General features: G+C 40.9%; 1 protein-coding gene across 3 annotated transcripts in view; it reads left to right on the plus strand.

Annotated features, from left to right (window-relative positions):
• Positions 1–20,799, plus strand: part of aplp2 (amyloid beta (A4) precursor-like protein 2) — a 62,138-nt gene that overhangs the window by 17,240 nt on the left and 24,099 nt on the right. For all 3 annotated transcript variants that reach the window (XM_042486057.1, XM_042486058.1, XM_042486059.1), the window contains exons 2-4: positions 12,634–12,807; positions 14,423–14,552; positions 20,452–20,564. In XM_042486057.1, the coding sequence (XP_042341991.1) occupies positions 12,634–12,807; positions 14,423–14,552; positions 20,452–20,564 (417 nt within the window). The remainder of the gene's footprint in view (positions 1–12,633; positions 12,808–14,422; positions 14,553–20,451; positions 20,565–20,799) is intronic.

Genomic DNA, 20,799 nt, shown 5'->3' on the forward strand with positions numbered 1-20,799 from the left:
AATCATTGTGAAGCAGCTTTTTTGAAAGTTGTACCATTTGTGTTACCCAGCTCCCTACCAAAGGTAGACTGCATTCAGATACATTGTGAATTTAAATTTTGTCCCACTTTGACAGCTGAAGTAGTTTTGCATTCTGTTGCTTCTGGGCACAAAAAGTCAGAATGCCCAAAATGACCTTGCAGACGTTACTAGGAACTCCAGTTTCCCATATTTTCTTTCAGACTGTCTCATATCTGCCCCTGTCATGCTATAATACAACTAATGATAGCTAAATTTTCTTTCAAGTCAAAACATTTTCAGCTGAATGTCAAGTGAAATTCTGTGCCTGGTCCTCTCTGTTCAAGTTGTTTTATCACCAGCCACACCACTGGGCTGGTATTGTTTTTACCTTGTGAGTCTTTGTGTGTCTGGGTGTCATCATGGCAAAATGTCCTGGTGACACATTTGTATAGGGGTCTACCACAGATGCTGTTTTGAGGATTTTACCAGGTGTCCATACATCTGTTTTTCTGTCAATGCATCACAACTGCACAAGATGCAGGAATTACAGGTGTGTAGTTAAAATCACAGCGCAAAGGCCAAGTTCCATGGTGGGTGTGGTCTGAGTGAGGGTGTCGGAAGTAGGCCGCTTAACCCCTCAGGCTTACATTCATTTAAGTCAAGGATTGTTGTGTTGTGGCTTGCGTGATCCTACACAAGATGGTCTCTTGTTGACTTTTTTTTTAATTATGTCCTCTTTAAGTATTGTTTCATGTCTAATAGTGTAACACAATGGCAGCATTCATTACATTTCTAACTGGCTATGGATGTTGGGACGGTCCAAGCAAGATCAGGAATTGGAGCTAGATCATTAAGTGGAAATACACAAGATTTTAGCTTTAACTTGTCATGATGAAATAAATATTGATTGCACAATGCAATGTCCTCAGAAAAATGACACCATCTACATTTCTATTGGCTTCCCATTAGCCTGACTTTCGCAATTCAATTCTGTCTGCTACCGGATATGATCTCCCGGGAAAATGTTGTGTTGGGTACTGCTGCTGCTCTTACAGAGTATGTACTGTTGCATGGAGTATGCGTTATATGGAGTAGGACACATTACTTCTTCATAATACTGCTGTTGTTACTTTGCAATGTATGTAGTTTAACTATTAAGTTGTAACTGCATACAGTGTGGATTCAGACATTTTATTACTTAAATTAGCCTATGTATGCACTCCTTTTCATTGTTTTGTTCGTTTTTTCTGTGATTATTTTGTTAAATCAGACAATTTTTATTCCTGTTATTGCCATTCAGCTAGTCAACAGTCACTTTAATGCACTGTCATCCTTCATTGCAGCATCTGTCCACTGTCATTCAGCTGTCAAGAGGGTGTCATCTGCTTGCAGCTCAGTTGATGTGATGTATCTTTTGCTGCACAGAGGATCGTGGGTCAGAATATCCAGAAAAAGCATGCTGGCGTGCATACTTCAAAATCTGTATGTCGTAGACCATCCTGGTAATTTTTACATACTGTATTTGACATTGTAGGTGTTGGGTCATACTAAATCTTTTTTTGGCATACTATATAGAATGGTAATAATGCAGAGAATAGTAGTTCTTTGCAGTTACTATCCTTAGAGGTGGACGTGGTGGATGGTGGAAAAACACAAGTAACTATAGAAACTGTGGTAGTTACAGGGCTTAGATAAAAGTGGAAAGTGACCTGTTTGTCCTTGCTATAGTTTCATCAATGCGAGGAACCAAGAGTCTGTCTGTTTTCACTTTAATAAAGATGTTTGAGAACTGAACACTTTTTATCCCAAAATGTTGTCTTTATGAAGATGAGGATCTGGTTGTAAAACAAGCTTTCTATTCATTTAAGCTATAGCATTTTTTATGAATGGTGAAATTTAAACACGTTTGTTATAAGTTAAAGTGGAAGATACTGTATATTGTGAGTGCATTAAACAGCATTTTTAATTACACTCCTACATCCCACAATCTCTCTCCTCTGAACTTGCTAACATAAAATTGCAGAGGCAGTGAACTTTGACTGTCACCCAGCATCTACTGTTCCACCTTTTCTATGAGCTGTAACATTCTGAAAAAAAACACTGGTGTGCTTCATTTTTTCCTGATCAGGATTCCTCCCAGAAGTCAAGCTGTGATTTACTGTCTTGTAAATATTTTAAAAGAAACAAGCGGCAGTTGGTGCAGTGTCTGCATGTCACGGGGAGCAACATTGCTGAACACACTGATGCACACTGTCATGGCAATGGGCACAGTTTTCTTTTTAAAGGAGGGGACAGAGCACAGACATAGCTTTGTGTACTACATGTCTGTTATATGTGTGTGTCAGAGAATATATGTGCAGACCTATGGAGCTGAGAGTCATTCTGCACACAAGGTCACAGTGTTGCTGAATGCAGCAAACAGAGCAGAGCAGCTGTTATTGTGAGTGTCCTCCCTTATTCCATTCACACAGCCTTTGTCACAACACTTCCAATCTCCTCTCCCTTTCCTTCTCATATGCCAGTCTTTAACATATCTGGCCTCTTTCCCTCTTTCTCTGTTATTTTTTTCTGTTTTGTGAATCCCCCTCTTCTTTTTTCTTCGTCTTGTCTTCCTGCTTTGTCGCTGTGAGCTTTTGATTAGCTATCTCCCTGCTTTCTTCTCCCTCCTCCCCTCCTTCTTCCCTGCTCCACTTCTCCAATCTGTTTCTCTCTTTTGCCCTCGCCTTTTCCCTCCACTCTCTCTGTTTCCCTCTGCCTCTCTTTCTTCTGCAGCCTCAATGTTCCTCTGTGTGAATAGCTGGGATGCTTTTGTAGAAGGTTTCCATAGTGACGGGCCATTTGAACAAGTTGTCATTCACGTCTGTTTTGCTGTAAGATAGAGAGAGGCCATGTTATCTCCCCCTGACACACAGGCAGACCTACGCCACTCAATCACCACACCCTGCAACCGGCGAGCTGCAACGCATCTTCCGGCTAGAACTTAATTACAAACACGTCTTGCTTCTGTTCTTCTCCCTCCACTGAGCATGGGGACATTAGGGCGACGCTCTGCGAGATCAAGTTGCAGCTTAATCATAGTTTGCCTTGGCAACTGTTTGTCAGGTTCATTTCAAGATGGAACATGTAGAATATTAACACCAGTAAATAATTTACCCAAAACAGAATGAAATTCACTTTGCAGTTAATATACAACCCTATTCCCATTTCCATTTACCCAGTCCAAGTACAAATTGTTAAAAAAGTAACTGCCAAAAAGGATTGGTAATTACTTTTATGTCTCTTCTTGCTCTTAAAAACAAAATACTATGATATGATACTATGATATGATACTATAAAATGATCAACTCCTTTTCCCTTCTGAATAATTTTTGTGGCTTGAGACTCTAAAGGAAATATAGGGCACAGCTGCATCAGTGGTATCTCCAGTGTTTTGCAATTTGGAACAGCCCAACATAGTCTCATTACCAAAGGCATGTTCAATCAAGCACAGGTTGAGCGGAAAGGATTACAAATAGGCTTACTGTCTGAACCAGGGCTGGCACTGGTGTGTCATGGCCACGCCATTGTCTTCCTTAGTGGGCGTTGGGTGCGCGGTAACAGTATTTTTCTGCTACCGTGTGACATCTCGGGGCAAAAATAACAGCAGACTTTCCTCTCCTGTCCGGCCCCGTCTGGCTATGAATGATGGGAGGTTAATGAGCCAAACAGAGGTGACTGCAAGTGAACAGAAACATTATGTTCAGTTTTCTGTGGAGCATCTCGCTGTCACCTCAAATTCTATCAAACACAAGACTCACACCAGAAGCTAACAAATTAAAATTGTGGTTTCCTTGAAGACATTAAGTAAATCATTTTTGCTCATTTTACATTTTGGAACTGTATGAAAATGTTTGATATGGAAACAAAGTACAATATTATTTAAAGAAATTGTTCTTTTTTTTAAGCACTGCACATTACCCCACAACTCACACTTTTTAAGGGAATAAACTGGTTCTAAACTGGCGAGTGATGTCTCTTTTAAAAGAGGAATCTCAAAGAGAGTTTACGCAGTACTGTAAATTTCACAGATTGAGGTTGCTTTCTTTAGGGGGACGTGAGAGTGACTGGACTCCACTGTTCCCAAAACTGTGGGAGCGGTGAGTCATAAGGCAATTCCAGAGTAGTTTCAGGACACTTCAAATGGTGAAGACAAAAGGCCATTTTCACTGAGACAGAGGAGCTCATTTGCATTGCAGTGAGGGGTTGCCCTTTTGATTCAGAATCTAGGAACATGACACCTTTTTCCTTTTTATTATTCTGTTTTTACTGTCTGCCCTTTGGAGGGTGGGAGGTGGTGGAGGTGTTTGGTCAGTAGGAAAATGTCACTGTGCCTCTGTCACTGAATGTCCTCCCCCCTCTCATCTGTTATGTGTGAGCTGTTTGTGTGGTGATAGTGTTAGTGGCTCAGGTCCCGGCTTTTCCATGGGCCTCATCTCTGGGAGGAATCATACCAATGTCACACAATCTCATTTGGCGTGTATGTGTTTATGGATATTGATAAATAGTTCAAGTAGCATTCAGTATTATAGGACTGTTATTGACCTCCATCACTAAGCAGGGAAGCATCTATGATGAGCTGTAGTGGACAGTGTTATCACAATACAAACTGACAAGCATTTTGGTTACTTGGTAATAAAACCCATCTTAGTTTTTTCCTGGTGTTTTTGTTAAGTCTAGTTAAATTAAACCGTTTGTTTGAAAAATAACCAAGTAATATTTAGAATCAACAGATTTTTCCATCATTGAACAAGCAGATATAGTGATAAAAATGTTTTTCACGATACTTTTGGGTTTTGATTGTTGGTCAGACAAAGCAATATGTTATCTTGGACTCTTGGAAACTGTGATGGGCATTTGCAATTTTAAACAATGCATTGATTGCAGATTAATCAATGAGTGAAATGACTGATGAAGTTAATTGTAGCACTAAACTGTTCCATCAATAAATAGTGATTGTCACAAAGCTCTAACATCTCTTCCTAACAAACAGTGAGCAAACAAATTCTGGCAGATGGAGCGTGAAAAAATTGTCCAGATACTATGATTGACAACATTCAGGGAGTCTTATCGGGCCCTGATCAAGCCTAACACCTATTTCTAACTGGACGCGATGTGAACGAGCAAACATCAGATTGCTTTGTCAGATTTTGTTAGTCAGCCAACAGGCTAAACAATGTGTCGCTTGCTTGAAAAACTGCTCGCCCTGATTCTATTTTTGCAAAGCTTTGTGCACCTCAAACCTATTTTCGGAGCAACCGCAAATAGTTCTTTTTGCTTTGCTCAGGGCTTCATTTGCTCCCTGAATGCTGTGGTCACCGGAGGTCGCTTGCTCATTTTATGTTAGGAAGAGGTGTAACACATTTTGAGGTGCGCAAAGCTTTCTAAAAAAAGAGCCAGAGCGAGCATTGTTCGTTGACGCACAGAGTAGTTCAGGACATCTTCACTGGGAAAAACTGCTGTTTACTTATGCATGTCACATCCAGAAGTAGTGTGATACTGTCAGCTAGTGTAAACATCTTAACCAGGTTGTCTCATTCACGTTCAGCAATGAATAAGAACAACTTGTTTAGAGATTGAATGCTCATCAGTATATCAAATCACTCCTTGAATGTAGAGGTCCTCGAGTGTTTCGGTTATTAGTCTGTGCCACAATGGTCACAAAGTGAACCAAATGCAATGCTCTGTTTGACACATGGCAGCATGAATACCACTGGTGGGAAACAGCTCTTTTCTTTGCAGCAACATAGCTGCTTTCATCATGTCACGCCTGACACTGCAATCAATGCATCTATTCTTAAAGCTATAACATAAATGCTATAATAGAAGCTAATACAGAAATAAAAAAACACTGTAATTGCTCCTCTCCACACATTAGCACAGCGCAGTAATCTGTAGTGAACACTTCTCCCTCATACACATCAACACCTTTTTTTGAAAGCAGTAAGAAAAGGAAATCATTGTTATTTTTTCCTTATATATTGTTCATACAGATCATGTACAGAAGTACATGTGTGTGTTTCTCACCACTGCCTATCTTGTTTAAGTATTAAGTCACCACAGGGAAGGATTAGGTGGATTAACGATGCCAGGCATTTCTCTGCACAGTCACATGGACACTAAGCATTCTGGGAACCCACGTGTCCTAAACGGTGCCTCATTCTGGAGCTGCTTTTATAAGGGCCAGACTGTTGGGATGGCTTCACCATACCTCTGCCAAAATTAGACTCGTTGCCACTGCTCAGTGAGGCCTACAAGCTTTGTAGACAAGTTGACAGTGGAGCTGCTTTTGTACGCAACGAGGGCAATTTACCAGAAACTATGTTTGTCAGAACTGTTAGTCAGGCAGAACCTCCTAACCTGTTCATTAGATTGTCACTAAGGAATTTTGTTTATAGTTTGTTTTGGCTATTTTATAGTCTCTGTGTTTGTGTTGGAGGATCATCACAAAGGCTCAACCCCCCAGTGTTTTGATCATTATGGCTCTAATTTATTTATTTCCCCTTTCCCACGTTCCTCTTGTAGTATGTCTTGAGTTCTCACCACTGCTGCCCTTAGTGGGTGACCTGAGACCACACACACACTCACATGCTTACACACACAAACACACAGATTGGATTAGCTTCTCAGGATCTTGCCCAGATGCTGTGTGGCAGGTCATGTAATAACTGACCTGTACCCATGCTGGAGGATTTTTTTCAATGGAGGGGGGAGGGCATTAGTTTTACTTCTTTTCTAGGCCTGCCTAATTAATCAAAATGTTTGTGAAATTGCAACATGGCAACATGGCAGAGATGCCAAATTATATACCGCACATAAAGTAACAGTGTTGTTTGTTATAGACTCCAGCCCAGCGGGAGGTTTTCTGTTAAAATGAATTGCAAAAAAAAAAAATCATTCCCACTAAAATCGCAACTCATTTTGCAATCGCAATATCTGCAAAATAATCGCAGTATTAATTTTGGGCATATTGTGTAGCCTTTTCAATGATTTCTGCTGCTGTCCGCATCCAGTCAGCATAGTGGAAAAAACTAGGTCTGTTTTCGTAAAGACCATTTTCTGTCTTTTATTCTCTTTTATTTAAAAAAAAACTGCTTTCACATACTTGAAAAATTGCCTGAGTTACATAATCTGTCACAGTAAATGTAAAGCCTTAATTTGGTTTTGTCAGAGTTTCTCTGATTTATCGTTATTTTATAGCACCTGTGTTCAGCATTCTCATATGAAGGCATCCATTTGCACTATGCTTACTGTCAGTCATCCACAGCAAGAAATTGAAGTCAGAGGGAAAAAAATCTTGCAAAAACTGAAACCTTTCTCTGATGTATGTATGTATGTATATATTTCTAATTATTTTTAAGATAGGTGTGACACTGTGGAGGTTCTATTACAACAATAAGAGCAAGTTAAATATACATATGCATGTATATATACATCGCAAAATGATTAATGTTGGAATATAGACGTGATGTAGACAGTTAACAAGCTGTAACTCAAAAATAGCATCACTGGGTAATGCTTTCCAATGGAAATGAAGACATATTTACCTCCTGTCTGTGTGTGTGTGTGTGTGTGTGTGTGTGTGTGTGTGTGTGCGCGCGCGTGTGCGTGTGGGTGCGCGAGTTGCTCATTAGAGATCCAGACTTATAAGGTATATTTATCTGTTACGAGGATAAAAAGGAGTGTTTGTTTGTGTGTGCATGAGATGTTCCATGCGTTTTTTCACAACTAGCGCTGTCGTGTCTTAGCTTGTTTTATGTGAAACTTGGCTGGGAACACAGAGCAGGCTAATAAAACATGTTTGTGTGCTGGAGGCAGACTGGGAAAGCAACGACAGACTAGTGTGTGTTTGCAGTAAAAAGTGAAAACCAGCTAAATGATCCTCAGCCTACACAGCTTTTGACAAGCGTCTGTGGTGGCAGGCCTGTCTCTCCTGCATTCACGCCGCCTCACGCCATTCTTTATTGCATTACAGTCTGCATTCATTTGAGAATAATATGTCAAGCTGGGACATAAGCCAATCAGCTCACATTCCCTGCTGCTGATGCTTATTGACCCTATTTGTCAGTGCTTTCCTGTCTCAGTGCCTCTCCCTTTTCCCAACTTCCACTCCCTCTCTCCCTCTTTTGTGTCTCCCTCTGACTTGCTAAACCTTCACATAGCAGCAGGTGTTCACACTTACACATGATATAACAGCTCACGATGAGTCAGTAATGAGAGATGGATGCTCGATGGCTTACTCTTGTTAGGTGTGGCGGCATATTTTTCCACTAAATGTGTGTTTGTGTGGGTATGTGCTGCATTCAAGACCAAAAACAGAGTTCTTCCAGTCTGTAAATTAAGAGAATCCAGAACAGTCAGCGGTAGATTTATATGGTAAAGCTTTAGATATTCCTATACAATAGGTACAGTGCAACATGAACAAGACAGTGGTTAATACATGATATAAGGGTCTCATGAGAGGACGCAATAATGAAAATAACCTTTGTCTCTGAAAACTAATGTTGTCTGCTGAATAAATCACTAATAAATTATGATTTTTTTGTATATTTTAATACAACATTCCAACATTTCCTTTTCCAGTAACATGTTAAAATGTTTTTGATGACTCATCTTTTGATGTCAGATCTCAGTTAAATGTGATTACAGATCTTGGGGCAATCCAGTCAACCCTTCCCGTTATATAAGAACTTCAAACTTAATTAACGCTAGCAGCTGTATGAGTCTCAAGGTGTCCATCTGGATGCTGGTTTGCACCATTATCATGTTCATTTCATTAGCAGCTTTCTGTACTATATGCAAATAATATATATGTTGTGATAATTTTGACAAATATTCTGATTGCAACATTAGAATGGTAATTTTTGCACTTCATTTTTACAAAAAAAAGATTTTTGCTGGGGATATTTTTTGTTGTGACACATTTTACTTTTATCATAGAATTGCAGCTTCTGCAATTTGGATATTGTACTTAGCCATATTCCAGTTTTGATATTTCATTTAATATTTCATTTAATTGTCCTGCCCTACTTTCTGCACTAGAACTGCACTCAACCAACTAAACTAGAGGACAAGTAATCCTTGAGGACAGCCATCAGTGCCAACATTTCAGTGTACGTCTCTCCACTTTAAACTTTAAAATGAAGTCACACTTGGCATCAGGTCCTGCCCCGATCCTCTGTTACATGTGGAAACACAACAAACCGCGGAAGCAAATTACTGTCTAAGTTATTTCATGTGACCTTTAAGGAGAAGTTCAGTTACATCAAATCACAGTGGGAAGAAAAACAAGACTAAACTCTGATCCACAGACAACAGTGGCCTGTAGTTTCTATTAATTCACAGTCTCTTCTGAATCTAAGAGCAACTTCTGTTTCTTTACATTTTACATTTCTTTATATTTTCTTCTGATTCCATTTCGCCTTCGCTGGCCGACAGAACATATCGGTCTGAGATGATGTAAAAAATTGTGACTATGACACTTGAGTTGTGTGCTTGACTCTTCTTGAAATAAATTTCAGCATCATGGCTGTCCAAAACTGAGTCTAGAACCTAGAGAACCTAGTAAAAACTGAAACTGTTTGAAGATGAGACCAAAATTCTCAACATGTTGTCTCAAAAGCAAAGATGATCTTTTCTAGCCAGAGTCTGTGTCAAGGATGTCACAGCCAGCAGAACTGACAGTCCAGTCTGTTTTCCTGAGGTCAGTCAGCCTGGTTGAGGTATTGCAGGTGATGAGACTGGGACCACAGAGGGGACAAATTCCTTCTTCTGCCTTGCTGTCCCCCCTCAAGCCTTCTGTGTCTTTGCTGCTCCCTATGGCGTTTGTCTTTGTGCTAAGTCTGACCCCGAGCAGCTCTTTTCTTAAGTACTAAACAGGCATGTGACTGCAGATTTAAAGCAGTGGTATAAACCGCCTCCTCTGTGCTTCCACTGCAATTGTTGCACGTGAAGAATTCAAGACACACTGAGACGTTATCTCTTTAGTGGAGGCAAAGGGGCCAAGAGAGGGCCAGAACACTTGTTTTTCCACAGCCACAGAGTCTAGTTGTGGTCAGGCTGTCACTAACTCCCTTGTCTTCCTCCCTTACGTGCTTCTCTGCGTCTCCCATTTCCTCCCCACCTCTCTGCTTCTCATACACCCCGAGCCAATCTCACAAAGGAATGAGAGGGAGAAGAGCAAACAAGCCTGTGGTAGCGCAGAGAGGGAGCACAAAGACATGGAGATGGAGGAATGAGGGGAAATGAGGTTGAATCCGAGGCTGTGCCTCTAGGACCAATTCAGGGTAGTCCACTGTGTGTTTGCTTGCTTACGTGGATAAGCATGTGCCTGTGTGACTGTATGCACATTTGTTTGTGTATTTTATGATAGTGTGTTATGTGTGTTTGCGTGGTCACCAATGTGCTTGTGCGGCTGAATATATGTATGTGGCTGGAACTGTGTTCCGTTTATTTGTGTGTATGCGTGCAGACTCAGCTCTGGCTGGCTCTGCAGCTCATCACACGCTACAGCCAACTGCTGATTACACAGCACTTGTTTTGTCCTCCCTCTACTCTGTTCTGCGCCTATTATCGGCCCGGGAGCCCGCGCAGAATTAGACGCAGAGCTTTGTCTAACACAGAGTTACTCAAGTTTCCCTCTTCAGATGTTTTCTCCTTGGCTTTGCGCTGCAGAGGACACCTTCGTTGATGTCTCCTCAAGGCTGCAAACCAGTGGTGTAGTGGAAGTTGATGGGGTGGGTGCACTAGTAGGTAGATGGGAAGGATCAAGGAGGAAGTGCGTTTAATCTTTATATATTCCAATAGCTTTTCTGCTAATACAGGGAAACTCAATTTGCGTTTCTTGGGGCCCATTTTTGCTAAATGATACGAGACCTGGAGTCAGTCATAGCAGCCCCATACCTGTTTCTAGGATTTTGGGACATTTCTAGGATTTTGAGACATTTCTAGGATTTTAGGGCATTTCTAGAATTTTAGGATGTTTTTAGGATTTTAGGATGTTTTTGGCATTTTAGGACATTTCTAGGATTTCAGAATATTAGGGGCTTGGCTAGGACCTCCTTTGGGGGTGTGGGAGATCCTCTACTGTCTTTTTTTTTTTTTTAAAACAAGTTTTATTTTGATGCTGTTTTATGCATTCTGACACCTTATGTATACTAAAAATACAAAAACAATTCTCAGTGTGAATCACTGTGTTTTTATTGTGAATTAGAAAATGGTTGGGGGGGGGCACCAGGCACCCTGTCAGGGTCCTGGTTTGGCCCACCAGCTGTAAGTTGAGAATTACTGGGTTAATAGTTGGGTATACTGTAAACAGCCAGGAAAAGCGGTGGTTGTTCTCCATATATCTGTGTATACCCTTCAATACACTGCTGAGAACCCAGTGAATGGTCAGACATTTGAGTCCAACACTCGTCTTTCGTTCCCTTGATCTCTCTCCGGGGCTGATGCCTGTTTATTCAGTTCAATGACATTATGACAATCAAGAGGGGATCAGTTCCATTCCACTTCTTGTCTGGAAGCTCCCTGGTGTGTGTTTCATGATGGTTTGGCATGCAGCATTACATCGCCTCACTGATTCATTAGTGTTTCCTGTGCTGTGACAACCCTAGCATCAGGCGAGTGTTAGCAAGCCATGACCTATTGTCTCAATGAGGAACTGATCAGTTGACTAATGCTCGCACTACTCAGTGCCCTTTGAAAGGTATTCAAGTGAAAGCTGATTGCACTGTAGTTTTAGACAGTTGGGGTCCATTTTTTATAGTGATGTTACGTTATTTGAGTGAAGAACAGGAAGACTGGGCGTTTCCACTTCCTGCTTGCAGAACCAACTGCAGGGTTTAGTAAATGATGACAGGAAGGACAGCACAGGGGAAAGATAGCAGATTTCCTTTCATGTTCAAAGGGTTAGGAGGTAAACAAGATAGGGAAATCTGGTAGGAAATCACAGAATCTTTTCTTTCTTTATATTTTGTTGTTCATATTTGACTGCAGAGAACACACATAGTACATGAGGAACCATCAGTGTTTACCTAGACAGATAAATGATCTATCCTTTTGTGGAAAGACTTTGGTCCCAGGATGCCTGGATGAACAGAGCTCTGCCCACAAGTAGAAATGTTTTGTGAGGCATGGTGGACGGCAAGGTTGTTGTTTTTTTCTTCTCTCCTGCTCTCTGTGTGCAGCCTCCAGTCACTCAATGGGCACCAGAGCAAAAAACCTTGTGCACAAATCCAATCAAACCCCTACTCGTTTAACAATCCACCTAGCCAAACATTCCCGAGGTGCATTTAATTTGTCTCCCGTCTGAGCCCCTCTGCTCTCTCAGCACTGCAGCTTTGAATCACAGTGGCAGCCAAGCGTTGACAGGCAGCTCTGAAGTTGCTCCATCACATCTACTACAGTTATCCATTGCAGTACATAAGCTGTGTTCAGACTCCTGTGTAAGGCTCGTAACAAGGTTTATGAGAAAAGCGAGTGGGGCAGACAGTGTTTCAAGTGAATTCAGCCACAATACTCCCCATTCTTTATAGGCTTAATAATGATTGACTGCATTAACCCTCATTTCTCTCTCTCTCTCACTTCGTATTTCTACAGGCGCTGGCAGCCAATGCAGGCACAGGGTTTGCCGTGGCAGAGCCACAGGTGGCGATGTTCTGTGGAAAGCTCAACATGCATGTCAACATTCAGACCGGCCGCTGGGAACCCGACCCATCTGGAAGCAAGAGCTGCGTAGGAACCAAAGAGGGTGTGCTGCAGTACTGCCAGGAGGTGAGTCACTGCAACACAGACACATCTCTCATCCTCATGATATCAGTCTCAGAGCAATGGGGAAATTGAAGAACCAGTTAGAAAAGGGCAGAGACAAAGTGGGTTGTCATCATAGATACAACCAATAAAATGACTTTAGGGTTAGCTGAGGGCGGAGGTCCTCATCCATGCATAAATTTTACTCAGCACCAAGTTTAATAGAGAGACTAGATAGGCAAAAGATAAAAAGAAGAAACCATCATAACATTCTCTCTGACCTACACGCTGCTTTCTATTGTTTTTGACCCATCTGTGACACAACAGGAAAAACAAACATGAAAGGCATACTCCACAGCTGCAGAGCCCTGTATATGGCTCTGGTCTACTGGCAATGGGATAGGAGTCTATCGCCTATTTTTAACTGATTTTCTGTGTTTAAAAACCCACATGCATGTGCTAATTTGGTTGGAAAATAGGTATTAGATGTAAAAAGTGGCACATAACTAATGTTCAGTTTGATTGCTCCCCTTTTCAAGATAACCACGCTAATATAGTTTGTTCAAATCAGAGTCATCACACAGGAAGTGTTGTAGATTTACTATGAATTTACCTAAAGAATAATTTGGGAAGTGCACTTATTTGCTGTCTTGTCAACGCTCAGATGAGAAACCACTTTCATGCCTGTATTTTTGTAATGCCTCCATGCAGAAGCTGAAAAAGTTAATGCCTCCCAATGCAGCAAAAGTGTATTTCATTCTTAACATTAACAGGGGAACTCCTAAAAAATAAGACAAGTAGAATTTATTGAAAACAAAAGATTATGGTTTATTTTATGTGTCACCACATGAATCATATTCACACAATTTTAGGTATGCTAGATATAACCTGTAAATTGTTGAACTTGAGGTCTGGTAGGCAGATTTTATTATATATTCGTTAAGCTAGCTGTTCCCTTTTATCAGTTTTTGTGCTAAGACACTGGTGGTAGCTTCAGATTTAACTGGCCACTAAGGTAGAAAAAGTCTGTTTTCATTTCACTGCAGTTTGTCATATCAGAGGCTATTGAGCTGTTCCTGAAAGACAGACATTATTTACTGTATAGTGGGTGGCATTTAAATCAGCAGACCCTGTGACTGTCATTTTCTCTAGCTGTCTCTACAATTAGGGACAGATTTTTCCATGACATGGATATTCTGGCTCTTATTTACTTGTTCCTACCACTGCATCTCCTAACCCAAGAGGCTGCTGGTATTACTGTCATGCTTTATTATGCAGCTGTCCAAGAAAAATGCAGGGCTGTACATTTTCAAGCAGCCTTCCCCAAAAGCTTCAGTTGCATTTATTGATGACATTTTGATGGCATTTGGGGAAAGTGTGAATTGCATGCTCTTTCATGGTTCAGTAGATGGTATCTAGAGAGTAAAAAGCATGGATTAAAGGATCCCATTGAAGCTCCACTTACGGCACCCTCTCTCTCTCTCTCTCTCTCTCTCTCTCTCTCTCTCTCTCTCTCTCTCGCACACACACACACACACACACACACACACACACACACACACACACACACACACTCATACACACACAAACGAAATATCTATCTCATTATTTAGTATGTGCTCTCTGCTTCTTTCAACAGATGTATCCTGAGCTCCAAATAACAAATGTGGTGGAAGCCAACCAGCCAATTCGTATTGAGAACTGGTGCAAGAAGGAGAAGAAGGTGTGCAAAGGGCACGCCCACATTGTGGTGCCTTACAAATGCTTAGGTAAGCTTGTACACTAGTAAGTAGTTCAAGGTCTGGGGGAAACCACTTTGAGGGCTTTAAACGAATGTTAGGTGTACTCCTTTCCCGCCTCTTCTATATGGGTCCTTTATTTAATGTAGTGGTGAAAGAGATTATAATACATTTTAGCTATAGGCTGAGTTGACATGGACCAATACTGGAGTCTGATTCAGTTGACTAATCCTGGCCTTGAGCTGCAGATTGAGCAGATCCAGGCTGGTTGGGAGCTAATGTCTCTCAGAAAAGATGGCTAAGAGGGGTGGGGGGGCTATTATTGCTGGGGAGGCTTGTTGAGCAATAAAGCACAATCTTATTTCCCCTCTCAGACAGTGGCCATAAACTCACACAGACACACAGGGTCAGCAAGAGGGAGGTCTGTGAGGAGGCCTGCTTTATTACTCCCTATTTCTCCATTCGCCTATGCCATCATACACACCTCTCTCCCTCTTTTGTCTCCCGCAGCATCACTGTAATCAGCAGTGGCAACATGGCTGTATTCTGGTTTATTAAATGTCAGATACAGCCTCGGACTTAGCAGGCCACATTTCTCTCAGCTCCCTAACTTACAAAAACACAGCAAACTCCTGCTGCCTCTGAGGATTGCAATAACACAGAAATACAGTTCTGAAACAAGACTCCTCTCTGTACTTGTCCAGCTATGTCAGGAAGGAAAAAGCATCTTCCTCTATGCTGCAAACACTTCCCGGCACCCTTCCTCTGTCCAAGAGCCTCTTGCTGATTGAGTTGTGCCGCTTTCCGGGATGAAAAAGCCATTAGCAGTTGCATTGGACTGTGAAATGGGCTACCATTCAAGAGCATTTTTGGCAAACGCAGGGAGGAGGCTTTTGGGAAATTCATGGGACAGCAAACACCACAACTGGAGTGGCTACTCTGTGGGTGAGACAGGAATACAAATGAGAGAGGTTCACATGAAGAATCCGTCTCCAAAATACCCCCAGTTTGCTCTCATCTTACATCTTAAAGCTGTTTCCCTGTGACTACCTGCCACACCTGAGAGCCTCTGTCCTCCTGTCTTCACTGTTGCATCTCTCAACAAGCCAACCAACCTCTCATTATGATTCAGCAGCAATGCCATTTAATTAAAACAATCCCACTACCTCTTCTGGAATAATTAAATAGCTTCATTGCTTGTTCTAGCACATTTTTTTGTCATCACTGTTAAAGGTCTACGCACTCTTGCCTCATCAAATTACAAAGGCCTCCTCTGCTGCTCTGCTGGGTTGCAAATGAGGAGCCTGAACAGAGAAAGCAGAGAAGACAGATGGAGAAGGAGAGATAAACATAAGGTGTTGGCGAGAAGGAGGCTATTGAGAGGGTTTCTGCTTAATTATGTAATGGAGCATGTTAGGGGCTTAATTGGAGAGCTCTGATCATATGCCACGAGCCACGGCATGCCTTTGCCACCTCACCGCGCCGCACCTCTCCAGCCCAGTATTTGTCAGGCCTCTCTATCATATTAAGTGCAATGAAGAGTTCTTTTGCATTATTCATTATTTGTGATGTTCACATATTGTTGGACATCAAAGATTCTGCCTTAAACTCTTTAGTGTACATTAATTATAGTAGAATCAAAAAGAAATGAAATAGACCAAAGAGAGGTGGGCTATAGCTTGAAGGATGTGATTAAAAGGGCCAGACCAGCACCCATGTTAAGTTAATAGGTTTATATGAATAATGCAAGCGCAAAGGAAGGAGCTCACTGTGAAAAGAGAGAGGTGGGTTATGCTGTATCCCATCTCTTCATGCAAAGGCTCAGTCACAGAGCCACAATCCCTCCATGTTTCCTGTCCCCAAACAATGGCTCTGCAAATGAATGTGATTTTTGTTCCATGGCACTGTAATCCCTGCAGCATGATGTCTTTGTGAAACAGCAGAGGATTATTTTAGAGACTTTTTATTATTATGTCTGGAATGGTGAGTACAGTGAGTGGTAGATGTGTGACTGTGGTGTTGGTTAGTGTGCATGGCGGAGTATCTGTTACACAAAGATTAAATTGTGGGGAAAAAATTGCTGGGACAACACAGACTGCACTAACATCTTACTCAAAAAGAACATGCATGCAAAGAAAGCATGTTATGGGTAAATATCGATATTTCAAAAGGCAAATGTACATTTATATTCTGTCACAATGCAACTTTTTTGAACTTCTATTGGTAGCTATCAGCAATAAATCCATTAATTTCAGGCATAGTGAGTTTTATATTTAGCCCTTATCTTAACCTTTGAGCTACCTCATCGACTTCTCAGGAGTATTTCAATCCTTTGAGACCTGGATCTACATCAGTTTTCTTGTGCTACATTCAGATACAATTACAAACTGTTCAACTGTTTGAAACCTGAGCAAAGTGGTTTGATTTATTTTATTTTTTTAATCATGGGGGCAAACAATTAGGAAATTAGTAGACCTGAAATTTATTTTAAAGGGGGAAAATTAAAATAATAAAAAAAACTAGGAAACATGTCCAGAAAACTATATTTATAATTGTATTTTAAAACATTGAAAATGTTACATGTTTTTGTTTTGTTTTTTGTTTTTTTTTATTTTCAGCATTTTTTCTTCAAAATTTAAAAATCCTTTTGCATTTTTTTAGGTAATTTTCATGTAACTTTTTACTATTTTCTTGCTAATTTCTGGGCCATGTCTTTTTAAGTTGCTTATTGCCTCCTCCCCATGTTTTTGCAAGAAATCAAAACAATTTGCTAATGTTTTAAAGGGTTAAGGCCGGGTTTTGGTAAGAAGTGGAACTGAATTTGTAACATCTACAGACATGACACATACTTTGCCTTTCCTGTTGACTAAGCTTGTTGATTTAACAAAGGGCAAGGCACAGACACCTCCTGATATCATCAGAGAGTCTGAGTCTTGTGATTGTGAAGAAGTTAATAATGGATACAAACCCAGGCTTGTTTCAGATCACCACACCTCTGGCTCTTTTCGCTCCTTTACCTCTGGAGGTGTTTTTAACTGAGGCTGAACTTTGAAACACAGTGTTGTGACGGTATCACAAATTGAACCTATGTGAAAGGTTTGGTTAAGGTGTAGGTGTCGCCTGTGGTTAAAAATGATAAAAAGTTCTTAACATGAGCTGAAACCCAGGAGTTAAATGCAAATGTTCTTTCCATTATGTAACATCAACCTCCAGCTTCCCTCTGGTTTTAGTCATGTCTCCTTCATGTAATCCTTTCATGGTGGCTGATCAGATTTCTTTCACTTTAAAGGCACAATGCATGATGCAAATGTAAACAAAAGGGCATTGCCAAAAAAATCAAAGCACAAGGCTGGAACCTGATTCTCAAAATGCATGACAAGGAACACTTGAAAGAAACTACATTGAAGCTATTTTTAATGTTTAATGATGCTGTTAAATATTTTTTACATCACTAATGTTTGTTCATGGTCGAGACCTTAATATTTTTAATCATTATTAGATGAGAAACACATTATACGGATTAAGTATGATATATTACAAATCGAATCATTCAGTGCAGATTTCATACTGATGACACTTAATATCATTTCAGCAGACTTTCTTTGGAAAGTCCTTGAAACACAATAGCTGTGCTGGTGATAAGCAGATCTTTGTTAGTGCTGAATTTAACCCCTCACAGCACTGAAGGTGTTATTGGTATTGTACATTTGGTGTATTCTTTCCTTCACACTCGTTAGATGCTTGTAGTGCAGCCAGTCTGGGGACTGGAGAGTTTTAGTGAGGTTGTCTGATAGATGGAAGGTTAAAGGAAAGGTAGATGAATAGAGTAGGCGGAGAGGAGGTCACAGAAAAGGAGGACTATATGCCCTCATACACACACTTGAACAACTACACACACACAGAACAACACTGAGCAGGGGTGCTTGCGAGGCACAGCTGCTCTCCAAACACCACCATCCATCACGCACTGCAGTGTGACTGCGTATGGCGTCTGCTTGGAACCCACTCTACCTCACAACCAAAGCAACCTGTGAGTGTAAGAGAATGAGACAGAGAGAGAGAGATGAAATGAGAGAGTGTGTGAGTGAATGAATCAGTTAGCATCCAGTGTGTAGGAAATAGACCTGAAGGTTACTGGAAGTCAGTCGCTCTCTCAGTCTGTTTCTCTTGATGTGAAGAGAGGAGGAAGTAAGAGGGAAAGAGATGTGAACAAGAACACACATTAAGATAGTTTTACTTGAGCAATAAAACAATGTAAAATTACTGTAATAAAATTTTAGTCATGCATTCAAAATTGTACTGTTGTTAATGTACTGTAAAAAAGTATTGTCTTAAAGTCCACAAAAATATCTTAAAGTAGAAGCACTTGTGCTGAATGACCAATTTCAAAATGTTATTTTACCACTATTATCCTACTTGAATGCCACAGCTTGTCAAAATGGAGGTAATTTTAACTTTAATATACTGTTTGGTAGTCAAGGCAGGCTATTATAATATATCATATTGTAGTAGTCGATCATACCTCAAAAAGCAACTATAGCTGTCAAATGAATGAAATGAAAACACATTACCGTTAAAAATTTGGCGACATAAAAGTAGTGGTAGAAGAGTTTTTAGTCTTTAAAATGTCTGAAAAACATCCATCGCAATTTTCTACATACATGGATGAAATTTTTGTTTGTTTTTGTTGTTATTGGGGTTTTTTTTGTTTTGTTTTAGTCCAAAACCCAAATCCATTTAAAACAATACAAAACTGAAAAAAACTGTTAATTTTCTTATTTTGGAAGCTGGATAATGTTTCCCAATTTTAATGCAATGATAACAAGGAAAACAGTATATATGTGCAGTACTTGAGTAAAAGTTTTCAGTTACTTTCCACCAGCAGTGGGCACAAATCAGAAAAGCAGGAGAACGAGGGTCTGGAGGGATAAGGGGGGTTGTGTGAGGGGGTGTTACTGTATCTCCTGGGTGGAGATGAGAAGCAGCTGCTGAGTCCTCTGCTATTTCCAGCTCTCTCCTCTTCCTATCCTACCCTCTCATTTTCCAAAACACTGCTTTTTCTCCCTCTGCCTGCCTGCCTCGCCTGGCTCATATGAAGCGCTCCAGCAGCTCTGCCTCAGGCCGAGGTCGCGGTGAACCGATAAATGAGCCGTTACAGGACGGCTCCCAGCCCTAGTCATGAAACCTCCAGACCCTCATTTGTGCGTTTTCAGTCCGCCCATTACTCAGCCACTGTGATCTGGACCTTCTATTCATCCCTCTCTCCGTCTGCCTGGCTTTCCATCTGTTTCTGATGGCAGCGTTTCTACCTGAGTGCCTCGTCACACTGCCAGCCAATCAGCAGTTGCTGTCCTTTTTAATCTTTCTTTTGACCCCTGCACCATATGCTTACATGCACATCGTTTTAACTATTCATAGGAACTCTCAAGATGCCTTTCATGTCATTTATTTTCCCCAGATCTGCTTTCGATCAGCTCCTTCTATGAATAAAACATCTCCACATTTAATTCATAAGCAAATGATATCATTGACCTGCAGGAAGAGTCTGGACTACCTTAAAAGAGTCACAGTGTGAAACCGGATTTCCTCCACTGCCATTTTGATTACAGAGATATAGATGTGGCTATAGAAGAGAGATGAATCCCTCTCAGCTTTAGGTGCACAGGCAGATGTTCCAGTGTCAAATGCCCTTTCCATCATACCGCAGTAATGAAATGTAAAGGACCAGGCAGCTATGAATTATTGAATCATGCATTTTTTTGTCTCATCTCATCTACTATTCCTTTTATAGGCCCTCTTGGCAGTTTATTGTTTCCAACCCTGCCAGTGTTGTTGAGCAATGACCTGGAAGGGAAGTGTTTTTTTTTTTTTCAGACAGATTGGTGGTGTGACTAACAGGCGTATTGGTTTGTGTGATTTGCTGTTACAGTGGGCGAGTTTGTGAGTGACGTGCTTCTGGTTCCAGAAAAGTGCAAGTTCTTTCACAAGGAGCGTATGGACATGTGCGTCAGCCATCAGCAGTGGCATGGTGTGGCCAAAGAGGTAAGTAAGGAATTACTTAATAGGAAACAGTGGGAGGCTGTATATCTGACATAGCAGAGCAAGGGAAAAGAAAATTTGTGTGGGAAGAGGAAGTCTTTAGCATTGGTTTAAAGGTATGCTAAGCAGGATTTTCCTAAAACAATGTGTTGACTCATACAAAAGTAATCCCTCTCAATCATCATGACCTCACCTGCAGAGACCCTTCCTCTGCATGTGAGGTCGGGTCTTTATACAA

The sequence above is a fragment of the Plectropomus leopardus genome, chromosome 5 (genome assembly GCF_008729295.1).
Source record: "Plectropomus leopardus isolate mb chromosome 5, YSFRI_Pleo_2.0, whole genome shotgun sequence".
NCBI classification, from domain to species: Eukaryota; Metazoa; Chordata; class Actinopteri; order Perciformes; family Serranidae; genus Plectropomus; species Plectropomus leopardus.